The sequence below is a fragment of the Schistocerca cancellata genome, chromosome 9 (genome assembly GCF_023864275.1).
Source record: "Schistocerca cancellata isolate TAMUIC-IGC-003103 chromosome 9, iqSchCanc2.1, whole genome shotgun sequence".
Taxonomy (NCBI): Eukaryota; Metazoa; Arthropoda; class Insecta; order Orthoptera; family Acrididae; genus Schistocerca; species Schistocerca cancellata.
In genome coordinates this window covers 441,540,900-441,560,789 of record NC_064634.1, presented here as the reverse complement: position 1 = coordinate 441,560,789, position 19,890 = coordinate 441,540,900, and the positions used below count along the sequence as shown (strand labels likewise).

Here is a 19,890-nt window from a genome sequence, read left to right as displayed (position 1 = left end):
CTACATGAGACATATGAGACTGCATGGTGCATTCACATCTTAGTTACTCTCCGTGAATGGAGCTTTTGCGACCCCCTTCCGATTTTTGTCTGAAAGTTTTTATCCCACCAGCTCTTCTGGGTTCAAGTTGGCACATCACTCAGCACCCCTCAGAGACAGGAGAACAGTTTCCCACAGGGTCCTGTGTTAAGTGTCATTCTCTTCCTCATATCCATCAATGGGCTTGTAACGTCTGTTGGTCCTCTGGTTACCCCAGCATTGTATGTGGATGATTGTTGCTTGTGTTGCAACTACCACTTGATAGCATCTGCTGAGTGCCAGCTCCAAGGTGCCATCTGAAGGGCCTCTGCATGGGCCATCTTCAATGGCCTCCAATTTCCTCCCCCCAAAATGCGGTATACACATTTTTGCCATCAGCCCATAGTATACCCTGATCCAAAGCTTTATTTAGGCAACTAGCTCCTAGATATGCTGGTAAGCTACTACAAACAGCATAGTGAACACATTATTGTGGCCAAGATAGACACGAAGCCCATTCCTACTACAGTAGTACAAGTTTATATGCCAACTAGCTCTGCAGATGACGAAGAAATTGAAGAAATGTATGATGAGATAAAAGAAATTATTCAGATAGTGAAGGGAGACGAAAATTTAATAGTCATGGGTGACTGGAATTCGAGTGTAGGAAAAGGGAGAGAAGGAAACATAGTAGGTGAATATGGATTGGGGCTAAGAAATGAAAGAGGAAGCCGCCTGGTAGAATTTTGCACAGAGCACAACTTAATTATAGCTAACACTTGGTTTAAGAATCATGATAGAAGGTTGTATACATGGAAGAACCCTGGAGATACTAAAAGGTATCAGATAGATTATATAATGGTAAGACAGAGATTTAGGAACCAGGTTTTAAATTGTAAGACATTTCCAGGGGCAGATGTGGACTCTGACCACAATCTATTGGTTATGACCTGTAGATGAAAACTGAAGAAACTGCAAAAAGGTGGGAATTTAAGGAGATGGGACCTGGATAAACTGAAAGAACCAGAGGTTGTACAGAGTTTTAGGGAGAGCATAAGGGAACAATTGACAGGTATGGGGGAAAGAAATACAGTAGAAGAAGAATGGGTAGCTTTGAGGGATGAAGTAGTGAAGGCAGCGGAGGATCAAGTAGGTAAAAAGACCAGGGCTCTTAGAAATCCTTGGGTAACAGAAGAAATATTGAATTTAATTGATGAAAGGAGAAAATATAAAAATGCAGTAAATGAAGCAGGCAAAAAGGAATACAAACATGTCAAAAATGAGATCGACAGGAAGTGCAAAATGGCTAAGCAGGGATGGCTAGAGGACAAATGTAAGGATGTAGAGGCGTATCTCACTAGGGGTAAGATAGATACTGCCTACAGGAAAATTAAAGAGACCTTTGGAGATAAGAGAACCACTTGTAAGAACATCAAGAACTCAGATGGAAACCCAGTTCTAAGCAAAGAAGGGAAAGCAGAAAGGTGGAAGGAGTATATAGAGGGTCTATACAAGGGCGATGTACTTGAGGACAATATTATGGAAATGGAAGAGGATGTAGATGAAGATGAAATTGGAGATACGATACTGCGTGAAGAGTTTGACAGAGCACTGAAGGACCTGAGTCGAAACAAGGCCCCCGGAGTAGACAACATTCCATTGGAACTACTGACGGCCTTGGGAGAGCCAGTCCTGACAAAACTCTACCATCTGGTGAGCAAGATGTATGAAACAGGCGAAATACCCTCAGACTTCAAGAAGAATATAATAATTCCAATCCCAAAGAAAGCAGGTGTTGACAGATGTGAAAATTACCAAACAATCAGTTTAATAAGCCACAGTTGCAAAATACTAACACGAATTCTTTACAGACGAATGGAAAAACTAGTAGAAGCCGACCTCGGGGAAGATCAGTTTGGATTCCGTAGAAATACTGGAACACGTGAGGCAATACTGACCTTACGACTTATCTTAGAAGAAAGATTAAGGAAAGGCAAACCTACGTTTCTAGCATTTGTAGACTTAGAGAAAGCTTTTGACAATGTTGACTGGAATACTCTCTTTCAAATTCTAAAGGTGACAGGGGTAAAATACAGGGAGCGAAAGGCTATTTACAATTTGTACAGAAACAAGATGGCAGTTATAAGAGTCGAGGGACATGAAAGGGAAGCAGTGGTTGGGAAGGGAGTGAGACAGGGTTGTAGCCTCTCCCCGATGTTATTCAATCAGTAAAGGAAACAAAAGAAAAATTCGGAGTAGGTATTAAAATCCATGGAGAAGAAATAAAAACCTTGAGGTTTGCCGATGACATTGTAATTCTGTCAGAGACAGCAAAGGACCTGGAAGAGCAGTTGAACGGAATGGACAGTGTCTTGAAAGGAGGATATAAGATGAACATCAACAAAAGCAAAACAAAGATAATGGAATGTAGCCGAATTAAGTTGGGTGATGCTGAGGGAATTAGATTAGGAAATGAGACACTTAAAGTAGTAAAGGAGTTTTGCTATTTGGGGAGCAAAATAACTGATGATGGTCGAAGTAGAGAGGATATAAAATGTAGACTGGGAATGGCAAGGAAAGCGTTTCTGAAGAAGAGAAATTTTTTAACATCGAGTATAGATTTAAGTGTCAGGAAGTCATTTCTGAAAGTATTTGTATGGAGTGTAGCCATGTATGGAAGTGAAACATGGACGGTAAATAGTTTGGACAAGAAGAGAATAGAAGCTTTCAAAATGTGGTGCTACAGAAGAATGCTGAAGATTAGATGGGTAGATCAAACAACTAATGAGGAAGTATTGAATAGGTTTGGGGAGAAGAGAAGTTTGTGGCATAACTTGACCAGAAGAAGGGATCGGTTGGTAGGACATGTTCTGAGGCATCAAGGGATCATCAATTTAATATTGGAGGGCAGCGTGGAGGGTAAAAATCGTAGGGGGAGACCAAGAGATGAATACACTAGGATAGAGTAGCATGGAGAGCTGCATCAAACCAGTCTCAGGACTGAAGACCACAACAACAACAACAGCTCCTAGATGTTGTAGCACAGTCCCATTTTATGGGCTTTAGTTTTAATAAAAAGCTGACACGGCTGCCGCATATTCGCCACCTGAAGACTACATACATGCAGAAGCTTAATGCTCTCTGCCTCCTGGCCCACACATCTTGGGGTGCAGATTGTACTACTCATTTTTATCATGCTCTGGTTTTGTACAGACTAGATTATGGTAGTCAGGTTTATGGCTCAGCAGCTCGTTCCACTCTGAAAATACTTGATCCTGTTCACCATTGTGGGGCGTGTCTGGTTATTGGTGCCTTTTGCACTAGCCCCATTGACAGTCTCCTCACAGAAGTGGGGATTCCTCCTCTACAAGAACGATAGAGCCAACTCCTGGTTTCTTAAGCAATCGCCATTTGCTGATTCCCTGTCCTCTTTGCAAATTAGAGATGTCTACCTCCTGTTAACCACCCATGGATGGGATTGCCAATTGGAATGCATCTGACTTCCCTCTATTGGGATATCCATCTCCACTCACTTAAATATGCTCCATGTATTTCCTCCCACATCCGTCTTGGATGGTGCCTAAACTACAGATTAGGACTGACCTATTCCAGGATCCTAAGGTCTCTGCCACCCGTGTGGTGGTATTCTGGTGTCTTGTACGTTCAATCCTTGCAGAGTTCTAGGGTAGTACCATCTTCTACATTGATGGTTGAAAGACAGTAGATAGGGCAAGATATGCTTTCGTGTCTCCTACTTGTTTAGAACACCATTTATTGCTGGGATCATGTAGTGTGTTCACAACAGAACTGCTGGCCATTAACAGGGTCCTCCACTTTGTTACTCAGGCCTCCATCCACAGTGTTATAATATGTACCAACTCAGTGAACAGGCTGCATCCTATAGACTGATGCTATTCTTGTCACCCTTTGGTCTCTACTATCCATGACCCTCTCTCTGCCCTTGGCCATGCTGCCTGCTCTGTTATCTTTCTCTGGATCCGAAGTCATATTAACATCTGAGGGAATGAACTGTCTGACCGTTTAGCTAGAGAAGCAGATACTTAATATGATTCCCTTTCATGATTCCAACTGCAAATATGTAGACCTATGTCAAATCTCTCTTTGCCAAAAAGTGGAATGATATCTGTTGTGTCACTCCTCTCAGCAACAAACTCCACACAATCAAGGAGACTACTGTGGTTTGGCTCTCTCTCTCCCACTCCTCTTAGAAAGTGTCAACTGTCTTATGCCATCTACGCATTGGTCAGTTGATTCACAGATGGTTAAACTGGTCCTCAGTTTCCTGCAAGAAAGTGGCTTTTATTTTCAGATAGAAGGTTTTACATTACTCCTGGAGCAGTGGCAGAGTGGTTGTGATTGAGGACTCTCTTCCTGTTTCCTTAGTCTGGGACCCATGACCAGTCCCCCATGCAAAGATCATTCTTTTATCGCTCTGTTTTTCCAGTTTTAAGATTTGGTCTACCCTTTTATGCCTTTGACTGTGTGTTTTTTAACTTCCTCATTTTATAGTTTGATCCCTCTGATGGGATCCATCCACTTTTAGTGGGCCCTCTGTCTTCCACGAGTAACTTCGGAATCACGGGACTGATGACCTCACCGTTTAGTCCCATAACCCCCATCAGTCAATCAGTCAGTGATTGCATCTGCACACTCCATTGCCACAGTAGGCTAACGTCCAGCCCATAACTCTCTGCTTGCCAACCAGCATTGCTAAGGAGTCACACCATGAGTAAACCATGCCACACAGGGAAACAGCTAGCTGGTCATATGCAGACTCATCTGAGCTGGAGCTCTTCAAGGCTGATTTGAATGTTGTGTCTGACCAGTTAGTGTGTGCTCAACACCGATACCAGGCACTGTCGCTAAGGTGCCCACATGCATGGGCAGTACAAATAACAATACGTCTGTGCTGCTACCCACAATCTTGTCAGCACTTGGGGATCAGTCGTATGCATGCCGTATATAGTTAAGTTCTAATATAATACCTATATGTATTTATATGGCATACTCCATTTGAAACTGGAAAGAGTGTGATCACATATTGTTTATGTGCTTCTTGGCATCATTTTCAATGTTCAGTCTTGGAAATTACATCCACAATCTTCAATTACTAATACTACACTGTGCAGCAGTTGAATAAAATCTGTCTTGTGCTTGAACATATCTCTTTCAGTTCTTTTTTAAGGTGTTACTTGTAAGAATTAAAAAATGCACATAACTGTAATTTTTACATTTGTTAAGTGGATTATTTTCATTCTACATTCTCCTACAAAATTCTTCTCTGTCTATGTTCAAGAAATTTATGTGTGCTTTTACCTGCCCACTGACCTTTGCAGGTGTGAGTCTATGTGAAATCCAAATTTCAACATTCTTTGGCACATCCTAGTGTCTTATGTATTGAAATATATACCACCTTGGCATGCCTCTGGTGTGGTTCCCATGCAGATGAGTGATTTTTAAGACAGAGGCCAACTTGTTTTGAATTTAAAGTTTACTGTGATTACACATGAAAACTCGCTGCGACCCCATCAAAATCTTAAATATTACCCGCTCTTCGAGGTCATATTCCCAATCTTCTGCACCTTGCAGTGCCTACTGTCCCCTTCCCTTTCATGGAAACTGTGTCCTATCGCCATGAAGACTTACTTCCTCTTTCACGTTTCTGGCAGCCATCATGGTTTGTTGACCTATCATAGTCTCCACCTCTTAATGCACATGTGCTCCTTTTTTAACATTTGTCTTTAAATGTCATCTGACTGTATCTGTCCATGCTCAACTTTCCTCTCATGACATGTTATGTTTTGAATGGAACATAGCACTTTAAATACCGCTTGTAATGTTTGTAAGCTAGATACAGTCTTTTTTCCCCATGTATAAGGTGTATAGTACTATTTTGTCATTCTTCTTAGTATTTTAAATAATGAATATTTTTTGTGTGGTTTACCCTTCACTCATTTTTGGGAGTTTTTCCACATTCTTATCATTGAAGGAGAAAGAAGATTTAAAAGGTTTTTGAAGCTAATAATTACTGTTCACTGTGTACCCAATATTGTGGGTTTTATTAATTTACACTTTGCCATCAAGGGCAAGATAGTCTTGCATGGATAAATGCGATAGTTGTGGGTTTGTAATAGTTATTCTTTTTACAATGTGTGGACTCAAGTGCCTGGGAGTGCAGTCGTGTGTTTGTGAGTTGCATTTGGATGAGTGTGTATGTGTATGTTTGCCATCAAATTTTGATGAAAGCCTTACCAGCTGAAAGCTACCATTTGTGACAGTCTTTCTGTTATGCCTATCTGCGACTCAGCGTCTCTGCTATATGATGTGTAGCAACTTTCCTTTTCACAATATTGTTACACTCCATCCTGGATTTTCCATTGTTTGAAAGATATTATTTATTCATGTATAATTTGGATATTTGGTATTTTCTTGTGATTTAGGCATCTGACAAATTTGATAAAAATAATTGTATGTAAATTCATCACCCCCCCACAACACTACAGAATATCAACTGCAACAGATCCCTTCCTAAATTCTAAATGTCCAACCTTCTGACAATAATTTGAAGTTCATAAAAAAATTATTCTGAAATTTGTTTTTGAATGCCTTTCAACCAACATAGCAGCATGAATTACTGCAGTGGCTACAGACCTCTGATAACTATAGCATCAAGATCACACCACATTTCTGGTGCTATGCTGAGCAATCCAGCCACACATGTCTATAGGCAGACTATAGGAAGTGGAGGAGAGAGGTTACATGGTTGTTTCTGGCTACATCCTAGAGAGCAGAGTACAATCCATTCAGTTCTCTTGTACTACAGCTTCCAGACTGTGCAGAGGACTACCTACTATCTGCATCTACATCTATATCCATAAATCATTAAATGTATGGTGGAGGGTACATTCCATTGCACCAGTTATTAGGGTTTTTTTCTGTTCTGTTCATGTGTAAAGCTCAGCAAGAATGTCTGTTTGAATCCCTCTGTGCATGCTGTAATTATATAATCTTGTGCTCATGATCCCCATGTGAGCAATATGTAGACGATCATAATAGATTCCTAGAATCATCATGTAAAGCTGGTTCTTGAAACTTTGTTAGTAAACTTTTACAGGTTAGTTTACGTCTATCTTCAAGAGTGTGCCCGTTCAGTTTCTTCAGCATCACTGCAGCACTCTCCCATGGATCAAACACACTTGAGACCATTTGTGCTGTCCTTGTGTGTATACGTTTAAAACCCCCTGTTACTCCTATACTGGTCACACACACTTGTGCACTATTCTAGAATAGGTAGCACAAGTGATTTGTAAGCAATCACCTTTGTAGACTGATTGCAGTTCCCCAGTATTCTACAAATAAACTGAAGCCTACCAACGTCTTTACCCACCACTGAGCCTATGTGACCATTCTGTTTTATATCCCTACAAACTGATACACCCAGGTATTTGTATGTGTTGATCGATTCCGACAGTGACAAATTTATGTTACAGTCATAGGATACTATGTTCCCTCATTTTGTGAAGTGCACAATTTTACATTTCTGAACATTTAAAGCAACTTGCCAATCCTTGCACCACTTTGAAATCTTATCAATATGTTTGCCTATGTTCCTGTTCTCTTTGATTAGCAACTAGCCAGCTTGAATGTGAATCACTTTCTCTACATCTTCCCATTTCTGTGTTCAGCTGTTGCTCAGACTGGCAGAAACCCTCACACTTCGGCCTGGATGAAACGTTACGTAACCCATAATTACAGAATGTACTTAAAATTTAGCTTATTTTGCTCTTGCATTTTGAACCTCCCTTCCAACACCCTCCCTCTCCCATCCCAGACCAGGACTCCAGTTCTTGTGCCTGTACAGTGGCTTATTATTGGATAGCCCAGTTGGTAGAACATTTACCTACAAAAGGCAAAAATTCCAGTTTTGAGTTCCAGTCTGACATATAGTTTTTCCCTGTCAGGAAGTTTCAAATCAGAACTCGCCACACTGCATAGAGATAGTTCATTCTGGAAACTCCATATGAGATTTTATGTGTTAGGATTATCATGAATTTCCATATTTCATATGTATATGTGTGAGGGATTTTAGTTTCACAAAATTGTGTCCATTTTGCTTTATCAGTATATTGTTTTGCTTTATCTTCTGTACCCCTCCCCCCCCCCCCCCCCCCGCTACCCCCCCCCCCCCTCCCCGCCCCCTCCCCACCAATGAACCATAAACATTGCTGTTGGTGGGGAGGCTTGCATGCCTCAGCGATACAGATAGCCGTATCGTAGGTGCAACCACAATGGAGGGGTATCTGTTGAGAGGCCAGACAAAAGTGTGGATCCTGAAGAGGGGCAGCAGCCTTTTCAGCAGTTGCAGGGGCAACAGTCTGGATGATTGACTGATCTGGCCTTGTAACCCTAACCAAAATGGCCTTGCTGTGCTGGTACTGTGAATGGCTGAAAGCAAGGGGAAACTATGGCCGTAATTTTTCCCAAGGGCATGCAGCTTTACTGTATGGTTAAATGATGATGGCGTCCACTTGGGTAAAATATTCCAGAGGTAAAATAGTCCCCCATTCAGATATCTGGGCAGGGACTACTCAAGAGGTCGCCGTTATCAGGAGAAAGAAAATTGGCATTCTACGGATTGGAGTGTGGAATGTCAGATCCCTTAATCGGGCAGCTAGGTTAGAAAATTTAGAAAGGGATATGGATAGGTTAAAGTTAGATATAGTGGGAATTAGTGAAGTTCGGTGGCAGGAGGAACAAGACTTCTGGTCAGGTGAATACAGGGTTATAAATACAAAGTCAAATAGGGGTAATGCAGGAGTAGGTTTAATAATGAATAAAAAAAATAGGAGTGCGGGTAAGCTACTACAAACAGCATAGTGAACGCCTCATTGTGGCCATGATAGACATGAAGCCCACACCTACTACAGTATTACAAGTTTATATGCCAACTAGATCTGCAGATGATGAAGAAATTGAAGAAATGTATGATGAGATAAAAGAAATTATTCAGATAGTGAAGGGAGATGAAAATTTAATAGTCATGGGTGACTGGAATTCGATAGTAGGAAAAGGAAGAGAAGGATACATAGTAGGTGAATATGTACTGGGGGTAAGAAATGAAAGAGGAAACCGCCTACTAGAATTTTGCACAGAGCATAACTTAATCACAGCTAACACTTGGTTCAAGAATCACAAAAGAAGGTTGCATACATGGAAGAAACCTGGAGATACTGACAGGTTTCAGATAGATTATATAATGCTAAGACAGAGATTTAGGAACCAGGTTTTAAATTGTAAGACATTTCCAGGGGCAGATGTGGACTTTGACCACAATCTATTGGTTATGAACTGTAGATTAAAATTGAAGGAACTGCAAAAAGGTGGCAATTTAAGGAGATGGGACCTGGATAAACTGACTAAACCAGAGGTTGTACAGGTTTCAGGGAGAGCATAAGGGAACAATTGACAAGAATGGGGGAAAGAAATACAGAAGAAGAAGAATTGGTAGGTTTGAGGGATGAAGTAGTGAAGTCATCAGAGGATCAATTAGGTAAAAAGACAAGGGCTAGAAAATATAAAAATGAAGCAGGCAAAAAGAATTACAAACATCTCAAAAATGAGATCGACAGGAAGTGCAAAATGGCTAAGCAGGGATGGCTAAAGGACAAATGTAAGGATGTAGAGGCTTATATTACTAGGGGCAACATAGATACTGCCTACAGGAAAATTAAAGAGACCTTTGGAGAAAAGAGAACCACTTGTATGAATATCAAGAGCTCAGATGGAAACCCAATTCTAAGCAAAGAAGGGAAAGCAGAAAGGTGGAAGGAGTATATAGAGGGTCTATACAAGGGCAAAGTACTTGAGGGCAATATTATGGAAGTGGAAGAGGAGTAGATAAAGATGAAATGGGAGGTATGATACTGCGTGAAGAGTTTGACAGAGCCCTGAGAGACCTAAGACGAAACAAGGCCCCAGGAGTAGACAACATTCCATTAGAACTACTGACGCCCTTGGGAGACCCAGTCCTGACAAATCTCTACCATCTGGTGAGCAAAATGTATGAGACAGGCAAAATACCTCGGACTTCAAGAAGAATATAATAATTCCAATCCCAAAGAAAGCAGGTATTGACAGATGTGAAAATTACTGAACTATCAGTTTAATAAGCCATGGCTTCAAAATACTAACACAAATTCTTTACAAATGAAAACTAGTAGAAGCCAACCTTGCGGAAGATCAGTTTGGATTCCGTGGAAATGTTGGAACATGTGAGGCAATACTGACCCTACAGCTTATCTTAGAAGCTAGATTAAGAAAAGGCTAACCTACGTTTCCAGCATTTGTTGACTTAGAGAAAGCTTTTGACAATGTTGACTGGAATACTCTCTTTCAAATTCTGGCAGGGGTAAAATACAGGGAGCAAAAGGCTATTTACAATTTGTACAGAAACCAGATGGCAGTTATAAGAGTTAAGGACATGAAAGAGAAGCAGTGGTTGGGAAGGGAGTGAGACAGGGGTGTAGCCTCTCCCCAATGTTATTCAGTCTGTATATTGAGCAAGCAGTAAAGGAAACAAAAGAAAAATTTGGAGTAGGTATTAAAATCGATGGAGAAGAAATAATAACTTTAAGGTTCGCCGATGACATTGTAATTCTGTCAGAGACAGCAAAGGACTTGGAAGAGCAGTTGAATGGAATGGACAGTCTCTTGGAAGGAGGATATAAGATTAACATCAACAAAAGCAAAACAAGGATAAAGGAATGTAGTTAAATTAATTCGGGTGATGCTGAGGGAATTAGATTAGGAAATGAGACACTTAAAGTAGTAAAGGAGTTTTGCTATTTGGGGAGCAAAATAACTGATGATGGTCGAAGTAGAGAGGATATAAAATGTAGACTGACTATGGCAAGGAAAGCGTTTCTGAACAAGAGAAATTTGTTAACATCGAGTATAGATTTAAGTGTCAGGAAGTCGTTTCTGAAAGTATTTGTATGGAGTGTATCCATGTATGGAAGTGAAACATGGCCGATAAATAGTTTGGACAAGAAGAGAATAGAAGCTTTTGAAATGTGGTGCTACAGTATAATGCTGAAGATTAGATGGGTAGATCACATAACTAATGAGGAGGTACTGAATAGAATTGGGGAGAAGAGGAGTTTGTGGCACAACTTGACTAGAAGAAGGGATCGGTTGGTAGGACATGTTCTGAGGCATCAAGGGATCACCAATTTAGTATTGGAGGGCAGCGTGGAGGGTAAAAATCGTAGAGGGAGACCAAGAGATGAATACACTAAGCAGTTTCAGAAGGATATAGGTTGCAGTGTCTACTGGGAGATGAAGCAGCTTGCACAGGATAGAGTAGCATGGAGAGCTGCATCAAACCAGTCTCAGGACTGAAGACCACAACAACAACATATCTTCTGTACAAACAAATCTTCTGAATAATTTAAATATCTACTAGTGATATCATTTTTATAAAAATGGAAGTAAGTAAAATAAACTGTAGTTACAGACCTACACTTTCTGACAAATAAAGTGAGGCACACCTGAGACATTGTCAGATATCAATGTAACTTTGTACATACACACACCATCAGTGGACATGTAAAGGATTAGAATTGTAAGTTGCTGTGGTGGGTAGAATGACCACCAGTGTGCTTCAGTGGTATTTGGTTTTGAGTGATCAGTGTGAAGTGCACTGAGGTGCTATGTACTCATATCTGAATTTGATGGTGGCCTGATGTTGCGTGGCAAAATGAGAGCAGGCATATGTGTCATCAAATCTCCAGTTGACCACTGCAAGGGAGGATGATCAAATTGTGCACCAAGTGCATTGTATACCCTTCACACATGTGCCTTCCATCTGACAACACATACTGGACTACATGCAATGTTTTGTATCATACTGCACCATTGCTCACAGACAAGCAGCAGCTGGACTTGGGAATTACCATTCCAGGTGTAGGCTGCCATTAATACCACAACACAAATGGCATTTTTTGAAGTGGTGGCACCACCAGGAAGCAAGAACTGTCAACGAATTGAGTTCAGCAGTGAACTGCTGTTCTGCACTACCAAGGATGACCAACATAGCGAAATATGGTGACAAAATGGAGAGAGGTCCCATTCTTCCAATTTTCTGTGGAGGCACAGCGTTCCTGGTACCATGGCATGGAGAGCTATCGTGTATGACTTTAGGTCTGATAGTGACTGAGGGAACTCTGGCAGCACAACACTACAACATGAACATCCCATGCCCATGTGTTACATCTAATGTGACACTATCATGGTGGAATTTTGTAACACATTTGCACATTTACACATCATGTTTCTCTATGAACTGTCTGGATGATGCTGAGGTTCTCCTGCAGCCAAAGAAGTACCCAGGACTGTCCCCAATAGTGTATGTGTGAGACCACTCAGACATCAACTTCATCCAAGTGCCAGTAGCAAGTATTTGTTGCAACAGTCTTATGACACCCTTCCCATCTGAATCACTGGTTACTTCCAGACCAGAGAGGCTAAAACATCATTCTTAATAACTGGGCCTAAACTGCCAAGTTCTTTGTAAATTTGACTCAAAGTTGTAGTCACCAAAATAATTATCACATACCTTTTCAACCTGTGGACCATCATTTTGTTTCCTGCTCCCCTTCTGGGTGCTTCACATTTTGTGCCAGGCAGTGTATTTAATTTCTTTTGACCTTTTCAAATTTATGGAATAATAGCCCACAATTCAAGACAGATCTGAGCAGGTTATAATTTTTACTAGCGTTCAACCTTCAAATTTTGATGTTTGTATAGCTAAATGTGAACCACTCTCATTATATATTCCAACACATTGTAGACAGATGATCTCTACATCTTAAAATTATTTTTTGAGGAATAGATTTTTTATGAGAAATGACCACGAAAAGTCTTCCCTGAACTTGACTTCAGATTCTGTGTTGAATAACAGTAAGCTCTATCAATTTGATTAATTTGAAATTGAGTCCTGCATGTCTAAAGATTTTCCGCATTGAAGGATATTATTGAATGATTAGAAGTAATGGTTGCTAACCTGTTGGTTTCTTCCCAGAACTTAAATCCATACTCTGGAAACTATAGTGAAATGCATGGCAGAGTGTACTGCCCATTGTAGCATTCACTAGGGTGTTTTCTTGTTCTATTTGTGTATGGAGTATGGGAGGAATGATGGTTTGTATACCCTTGTGCCAACTGTAATTAGTCTAATGTTTACTGTTATTTCTATGTGAGCAATATGTAGTGGGCTGAAGATTATCTCTAGATTTATCACTTATCCCTGGTTCTTGAAATTTTATAATGATCTCCAGTGAGTCAAAAACCTGGGAACTGTACATGTTGCCCTTCTTTGTAAACATTCAGTATCTCCTGTCAGTCCTGTTTGATATATATTCCACACACTTGAGCAATATTGGAAGATGGGAAGCTGTAATAGACCCTTTTCTTGTTGCAACAGCATCAGTTTCATAGAAAAAATGAAATCTAATACATTTCATTTTAAATTTAAACATTGAAAATTCCTATGTGGAATAACAATATGGAAAGGAAAGGTTGCTGCTCACAACAAAGAGGAACACTGTGTCACAGACAGGCACATGAAAAAGACTGCTAGAACATTGAGCCTTTGTACAAAGCCCTCCTCCCAGAGTAGATACACACACACATTCACACAAGCATGACTATCCCACACACATGACCACTGACTCCAGGCTCTGGAGTACAAGGCTCTGGAGTCCAAATGTATTTTTTTGTTGTCTAACTGAGGTTTTGTAGCTACCTGCCCACAAATGCAAGTTGCTGGCAGATTGAAAAACTTAATATAAATACTAAAATGTTGTTCCAATATACACATCTTCTTCTTGGATATTTTCTTTTATTGTAATCTGGGGGATGGCTGTTTCCTGAAATATTCAAAATATTCTGCAATTTTCAACAGCTATTCACTGATGAAACACATTTACTATTGCAGATGATGTATTTTCTGCTCTTCCTTTTGTTCACTGCCAACTTTGGCCAGGTCATAAACATAGAGAATGCTTCACATATTTCATCTTAATATCCTACTTATTGTGGTAACAAGTGTTAACTGGCTCCAAACATTACACATGACACTACTCACTAATAATTTGGTACCTTTCATATTGCTATTTTCCACATAAATTTCACACAACAAACGAATTTTTAAAAATGTTATGTAGATACATACTTAAAAACATTTTCACATGGATAATTTTTATATAAATTCCATAAGAAATGAAGTATTTCAGTTGATTATGGTGCTTCTGGTACCAACATTCTTCCCAGAAATTTTATTAATTATACAAATGTTAGGCATTTTGTTTTGCATGTAGTAATTGGTCACAATAGATCCAGAATATATAAAAACAAAAATTGTTTTGTTGTTTTATACAAAACATTTAGAGGAAAAATTGTTATTATGTTCAAGTTCAAATTCCCTCCAAACTTTACCTTGAGAATGGTGCACGTTATAGAGTTATGTTCCTTGTATTACAAAAGCATTATTTAAATACCAAGTATTATTGTACTACTCAGAGTAATTAGGTATTGAGGTACATATTTGACTTTAAAAGGACAATTTGCTAGTGAATAGAGGACAATACAAAAGTGACCCATGTAAATGAAGAGTGCCAAAATACTCCAAAATTGCAAATACATGACCTAAATTCAACTGGGGCGATTATGTTCTACATTAAATCAGTGGATAAGGTTCTATACTAAACTAACTGTGTCACACTGCCCAGTTTCATTGCAGTGCAGTGTCCTTTGTAGAAGGCCACATTTACCCCATATCTTGCCAATGAAATAAAGTCTTCCACCTGCTTTACATCCAGCTGAGTCCATATTATCATTCCATTTCATATTCCCAAATATTATTTGTTACACCCAGGTATTTTTATAAGTCGATTGGCTCTAATTAGTAATCATTGATATTGTAGTCATATGACACTATATTATTTGCATTTTCTGTGTCTGCTTGTGTCTGTATATGTGTGGATGGATATGTGTGTGTGTGCGAGTGTATAGCCATCCTTTTTTCCCCCTAAGGTAAGTCTTTCCGCTCCCGGGACTGGAATGACTCCTTACCCTCTCCCTTAAAACCCACATCCTTTCGTCTTTCCCTCTCCTTCCCTCTTTCCTGATGAGGCAACAGTTTGTTGCGAAAGCTTGAATTTTGTGTGTATGTTTGTGTTCGTTTGTGTGTCTGTCGACCTGCCAGCACTTTCATTTGGTAAGTCACATCATCTATGTTTTTAGGTATATATATATATATATATATATATATATATATATATATATATATATATATATATGGAATAAGTTTTGCATCTAGGTCTATAGCAGTTGTTTCTCATGTCATGGTTAATATATTTACTTATTTATATGTCCATGAAGCACCTTATAATGATATCAAATACATATACATAAGCCAAAAATGTTTATAACAAATACATACAGTTGTGTAAACGTAATACTGGACAAAGATGATGAGACTTACCAAACAAAAGCGCTGGCTGGTCGATAGACACACAAACAAACACAAACATACACACAAAATTTGAGCTTTCGCAACCCCTGGTTGCTTCGTCAGGAAAGAGGGAAGGAGAGGGAAAGATGAAAGGATGTGGGTTTTAAGGGAGAGGGCAAGGAGTCATTCCAATCCTGGGAGCGGAAAGACTTACCTTAGGGGGAAAAAAGGACAGGTATACACTCGCGCACACACACATATCCATCTGCACATACACAGACACAAGCAGACATTTGTAAAGGCAAAGAGTTTGGGCAGAGATGTCAGTCGAGGTGGAAGTAAAGAGGCAAAGATGTTGTTGAAAGACAGGTGAGGTATGAGTGGCGGCAACTTGAAATTAGCGGAGGTTGAGGCCTGGCGGATAACGAGAAGAGAGGATATACTGAAGGGCAAGTTCCCATCTCCGGAGTTCTGACAGGTTGGTGTTAGTGGGAAGTATCCAGATAACCCGGACGGTGTAACACTGTGCCAAGATGTGCTGGCCATGCACCAAGGCATGTTTAGCCACAGGGTGATCCTCATTACCAACAAACACTGTCTGCCTGTGTCCATTCATGCGAATGGACAGTTTGTTGCTGGTCATTCCCACATAGAAAGCTTCACAGTGTAGGCAGGTCAGTTGGTAAATCACATGGGTGCTTTCACATGTGGCTCTGCCTTTGATCGTGTACACCTTCCGGGTTACAGGACTGGAGTATGTGGTGGTGGGAGGGTGCAACCGCCCCCAGTGTAAAACCTGTCCCATGCATATATCTAAAAACAAAGAAGATGTCACTTACCAAATGAAAGCGCTGGCAGGTCGATAGACACACAAACAAACAATTTTGTGTGTATGTTTGTGTTTGTTTGTGTGTCTATCAACCTGCCAGTGCTTTCATTTGGTAAGTCATATCTTCTATGTATTACGTTTACACAACTGTATGTATTTGTTATAAACTTTTTTGGCTTATGTATACGTATTTGATATCATTATAAGGTGCTTCATGGACATATAAATAAGTAAATATATTAACCATGAAATGAGAAACAACTGGTGCAACCCAAATTTAAGCATACAGTTGAGCATTTTGTTTTCAAAAATGTATTTACATGCTCACAATTGAAAACAGGTGAAGTATTGTCTGTCACAACTGCTGAATACTGATAATGCAAATAATCCTTTTTAGTTATTCAAGTGTAAAAAAAAGTGTCTGTAAAGCTTTGTTTAGTCATTGCAAATTAATATTTTGAAGTAAGTGGCTCTCTGGAAAGTATGATTTGTTAAAGAGATATTTCTTTAAAATTAAGAGCTGAGTTAAGTTATGTAGGTATGGAATTACAAAATATGTAGTGCTACATTCTGTGTTTTTCTTTTCAGCCAGGTGTGCTTTAAATGATGGGTCTGGACCAAGACAAGCTCGGACTATGACTGCACTTTATGACTCAGATGTGGATATAGATGTGAGTGTCTGAGAACTTTTTATCTGTTTTAGCCTCAGTAGCATTCACAAGTGTAGTTGAGATGACAGTTCCATTTTTGTGCTGTGTAGTCTGACAAACAAGCTAGCCATCTGCATTAAAAGTTGTAAGCATGTGTCATAATGGATCCTTAGGACGTGTACAAGATTGTGTTTTAATTGCACATACCATTCTGAAGGAGTGATGATAGTCCAGCACAAAGAGTGGAGCTTAAACATTGTCCTGGCAGTCATGCAAACAGTAAGCTCTGAGAGACACTGAAGATGTGGGGGATTTCCCTGTTGTCAATATATATGGAGAAAATGCTCACAGAAATAAAATATGTCTATGTAAAAATCTTGAATGAAACAATGGAAAATCCAGGATGGTATGTAACAATATTATGAGAAGGACAGTTGCTATTCACCGTATAGTGGAGATGCTGAGTGGCAGATAGGCACAACAAAAAGATTCTCACAGTTAAAGCTTTTGACTATTAAGGCAGTTTCAGGCAGTGTGGTTTCATTTACATGAGACTACAGTCGTGTGTGTGAGTGCATTTGCATGTGTGTGTGTGTGTGTGTGTGTGTGTGTGTGTGTGTGTGTGTGTGTGTGTGTTTTGTTGATGAAGGCCTTAATGGCCAAAATTTTTAATTGTGAAAGTCTTTTTTATTTTTGTTGTGTCTATTTGTGACTCATCATTCCGCTATATGTTGGGTAGCAAATTTTCTTCTCATTATATTGTTAAAAATCTTGAATGTTTAGTTTCATAGAATCAAGTAATTGTACATTAATCTCAAAGATACCAACTTGAGTGCATCGTTGAGCCCATCAATGCTTCGAACGTTTTTATATGCTAAAACTATACAAGTTATAGCAGTATAAATAATCGTCATGTTTTCCAATTTCCTTAACAATTTAATTGTGTGTGAACCTGAAGTGCTACAGACTCAAATCAGGTGGTAAATGAAATATACCAGTTTATACTACATCATACTTTAATACACTAGATAATTCTTACAAGTAACAAACAATTTTGCAGTCCATCAAATTAAGCCAGAATATGCAATTCTGCACAGTAACATGTGTTATGAAGTCAGCACAGTGTCATCTCACCCATTGCCTGTTACCCATATCAGGATTAGGTGAAAGTTTATTGAAAGATTATTCAGAATAAATGGTAACTTAATTTTTATTTTTATGTTTTCCTTGTGCAAAATGTGTATTTTGTCAATAATAAGGGAATCAATAGATTTATAACATAGTTTGTAAGGAGGAAAGAATCACAACAAAGGTGGCTATCTTTATATATGTGTAGTTTTAATGTTTTATTTGGAGAATTTGAATGTTGGACACGAAATAATTTTCATTGTAATGAACAGGCCAATGCAACATTAGCAACCATTTATAAGCAAGATGTGTCAGTGGCATGGTGTTTTTTGCTGTCAGTTATGGTCATAATCAAGGTGGTGAATTTTGTAGTAGACAATGCTGGAGTGAGATTTTTTTGTGGTATATTGACAGCATTCAGTGTGAAAGACCTTAAATTTTATGCTGTATGTTGAACTCTTGTGTTAGTTCATCATCTACAGATGGTAGCTGATCACATACAGTGAGAACTTCTAACTTTGTTGGTTAATTGGTTTAAGGGAGATGGCTATTGGACACTGAAATGAGTAAAACATTATGTATTTCAGTGTGACACAATGTGCAGCAGTGAACTAAAGCCTGTTTGAATCAGTATCTTGTGAAATAGTTAGCGCTTACATGAAACTAAATATATATTTTGGTTCAGATTTATTATCACTTTTAAATGACCGTGCAATCATTTAACAACCTTTAATTTCAGATTTTCATAAATTTAGGGTGCCTATGGACATTGAAAATTAATGCTTACATGTGATAGGGTCTTGCTGTTGGAATTCACAGTGTTCAGATCTGATGTACTGCTAACTTTTCTGCATGCATATATGAATCAAGCTAACAAATTGTTCACATCAAAACTGTTTTCATTTTATTTCTTTTATCATGAGGCTACCATTCACAAGTGAATTCTCTTTTATTTAATAAAATAAACTTTGTTAAATTTCAGTCATAAATGCTTATCACTTTCAGTTACTAAACTAGCCTATTTTTTAAATTTATTTGCAAATGTTATTGTATTTTGCTATTATCACCAGTTGCCAGGGCACTGAAAAAAGTCTAACAATTCCACAGCCATGTTTACTTACACATGTGTTTGAGCCAATATTTCTACTAGGTTGCACATTTACCCGACCCTCTCCTATTGAGACAGCACCTTACACCAGTAATTTTACTAGTTGAAAGAAACAGAGGAGCTCACAAGTATTGGCCTTACATGTGTTTACTACTTGGACTCCCAATAGCTTATGTTCAGAAATGGACTCTTCATGTTAGCCAAACACAGGAAACCATGGTGACTGTCGGTCATGCCTAGAAAATTTGGTGGATTTTTTATCATCATACACAAACAGTACACAGTTATCTTAATAATGAAGATGTTTTTTGTTTCACTACGGTACATAGTTCTCCCTATCTCTGTCAAGTTTTTTGTAATATGTTATCAAACAAAGTATTCCTGAGATACCAAAGTTATAGTCAATTGCCCTATTTTTGTAAACATTGAAAACACAGTATGTTGGTTGTTCACTTGGTACTCATAAATATTCCCATATTTCCTTTGTTCTCCTTATGCCTATCTAACTCATATCTGTGTAAAAGATAGTCTATAGAAGATGAAATTCTCTCATCTGCTAATGTAGTGGCAAATAAGAAAAATGAAAAAATACCTATTACAGTTTCCAACAGCAGTATATGCA

General features: G+C 39.0%; 1 protein-coding gene across 1 annotated transcript in view; it reads left to right on the top strand.

Annotated features, from left to right (window-relative positions):
- LOC126100464 (fatty acid synthase-like) overlaps positions 1-19,890 on the top strand; it is a 443,119-nt gene that overhangs the window by 138,650 nt on the left and 284,579 nt on the right. The window contains exon 12 of the mRNA XM_049911071.1: positions 16,971-17,053. Within this exon, the coding sequence (XP_049767028.1) occupies positions 16,971-17,053 (83 nt within the window). The remainder of the gene's footprint in view (positions 1-16,970; positions 17,054-19,890) is intronic.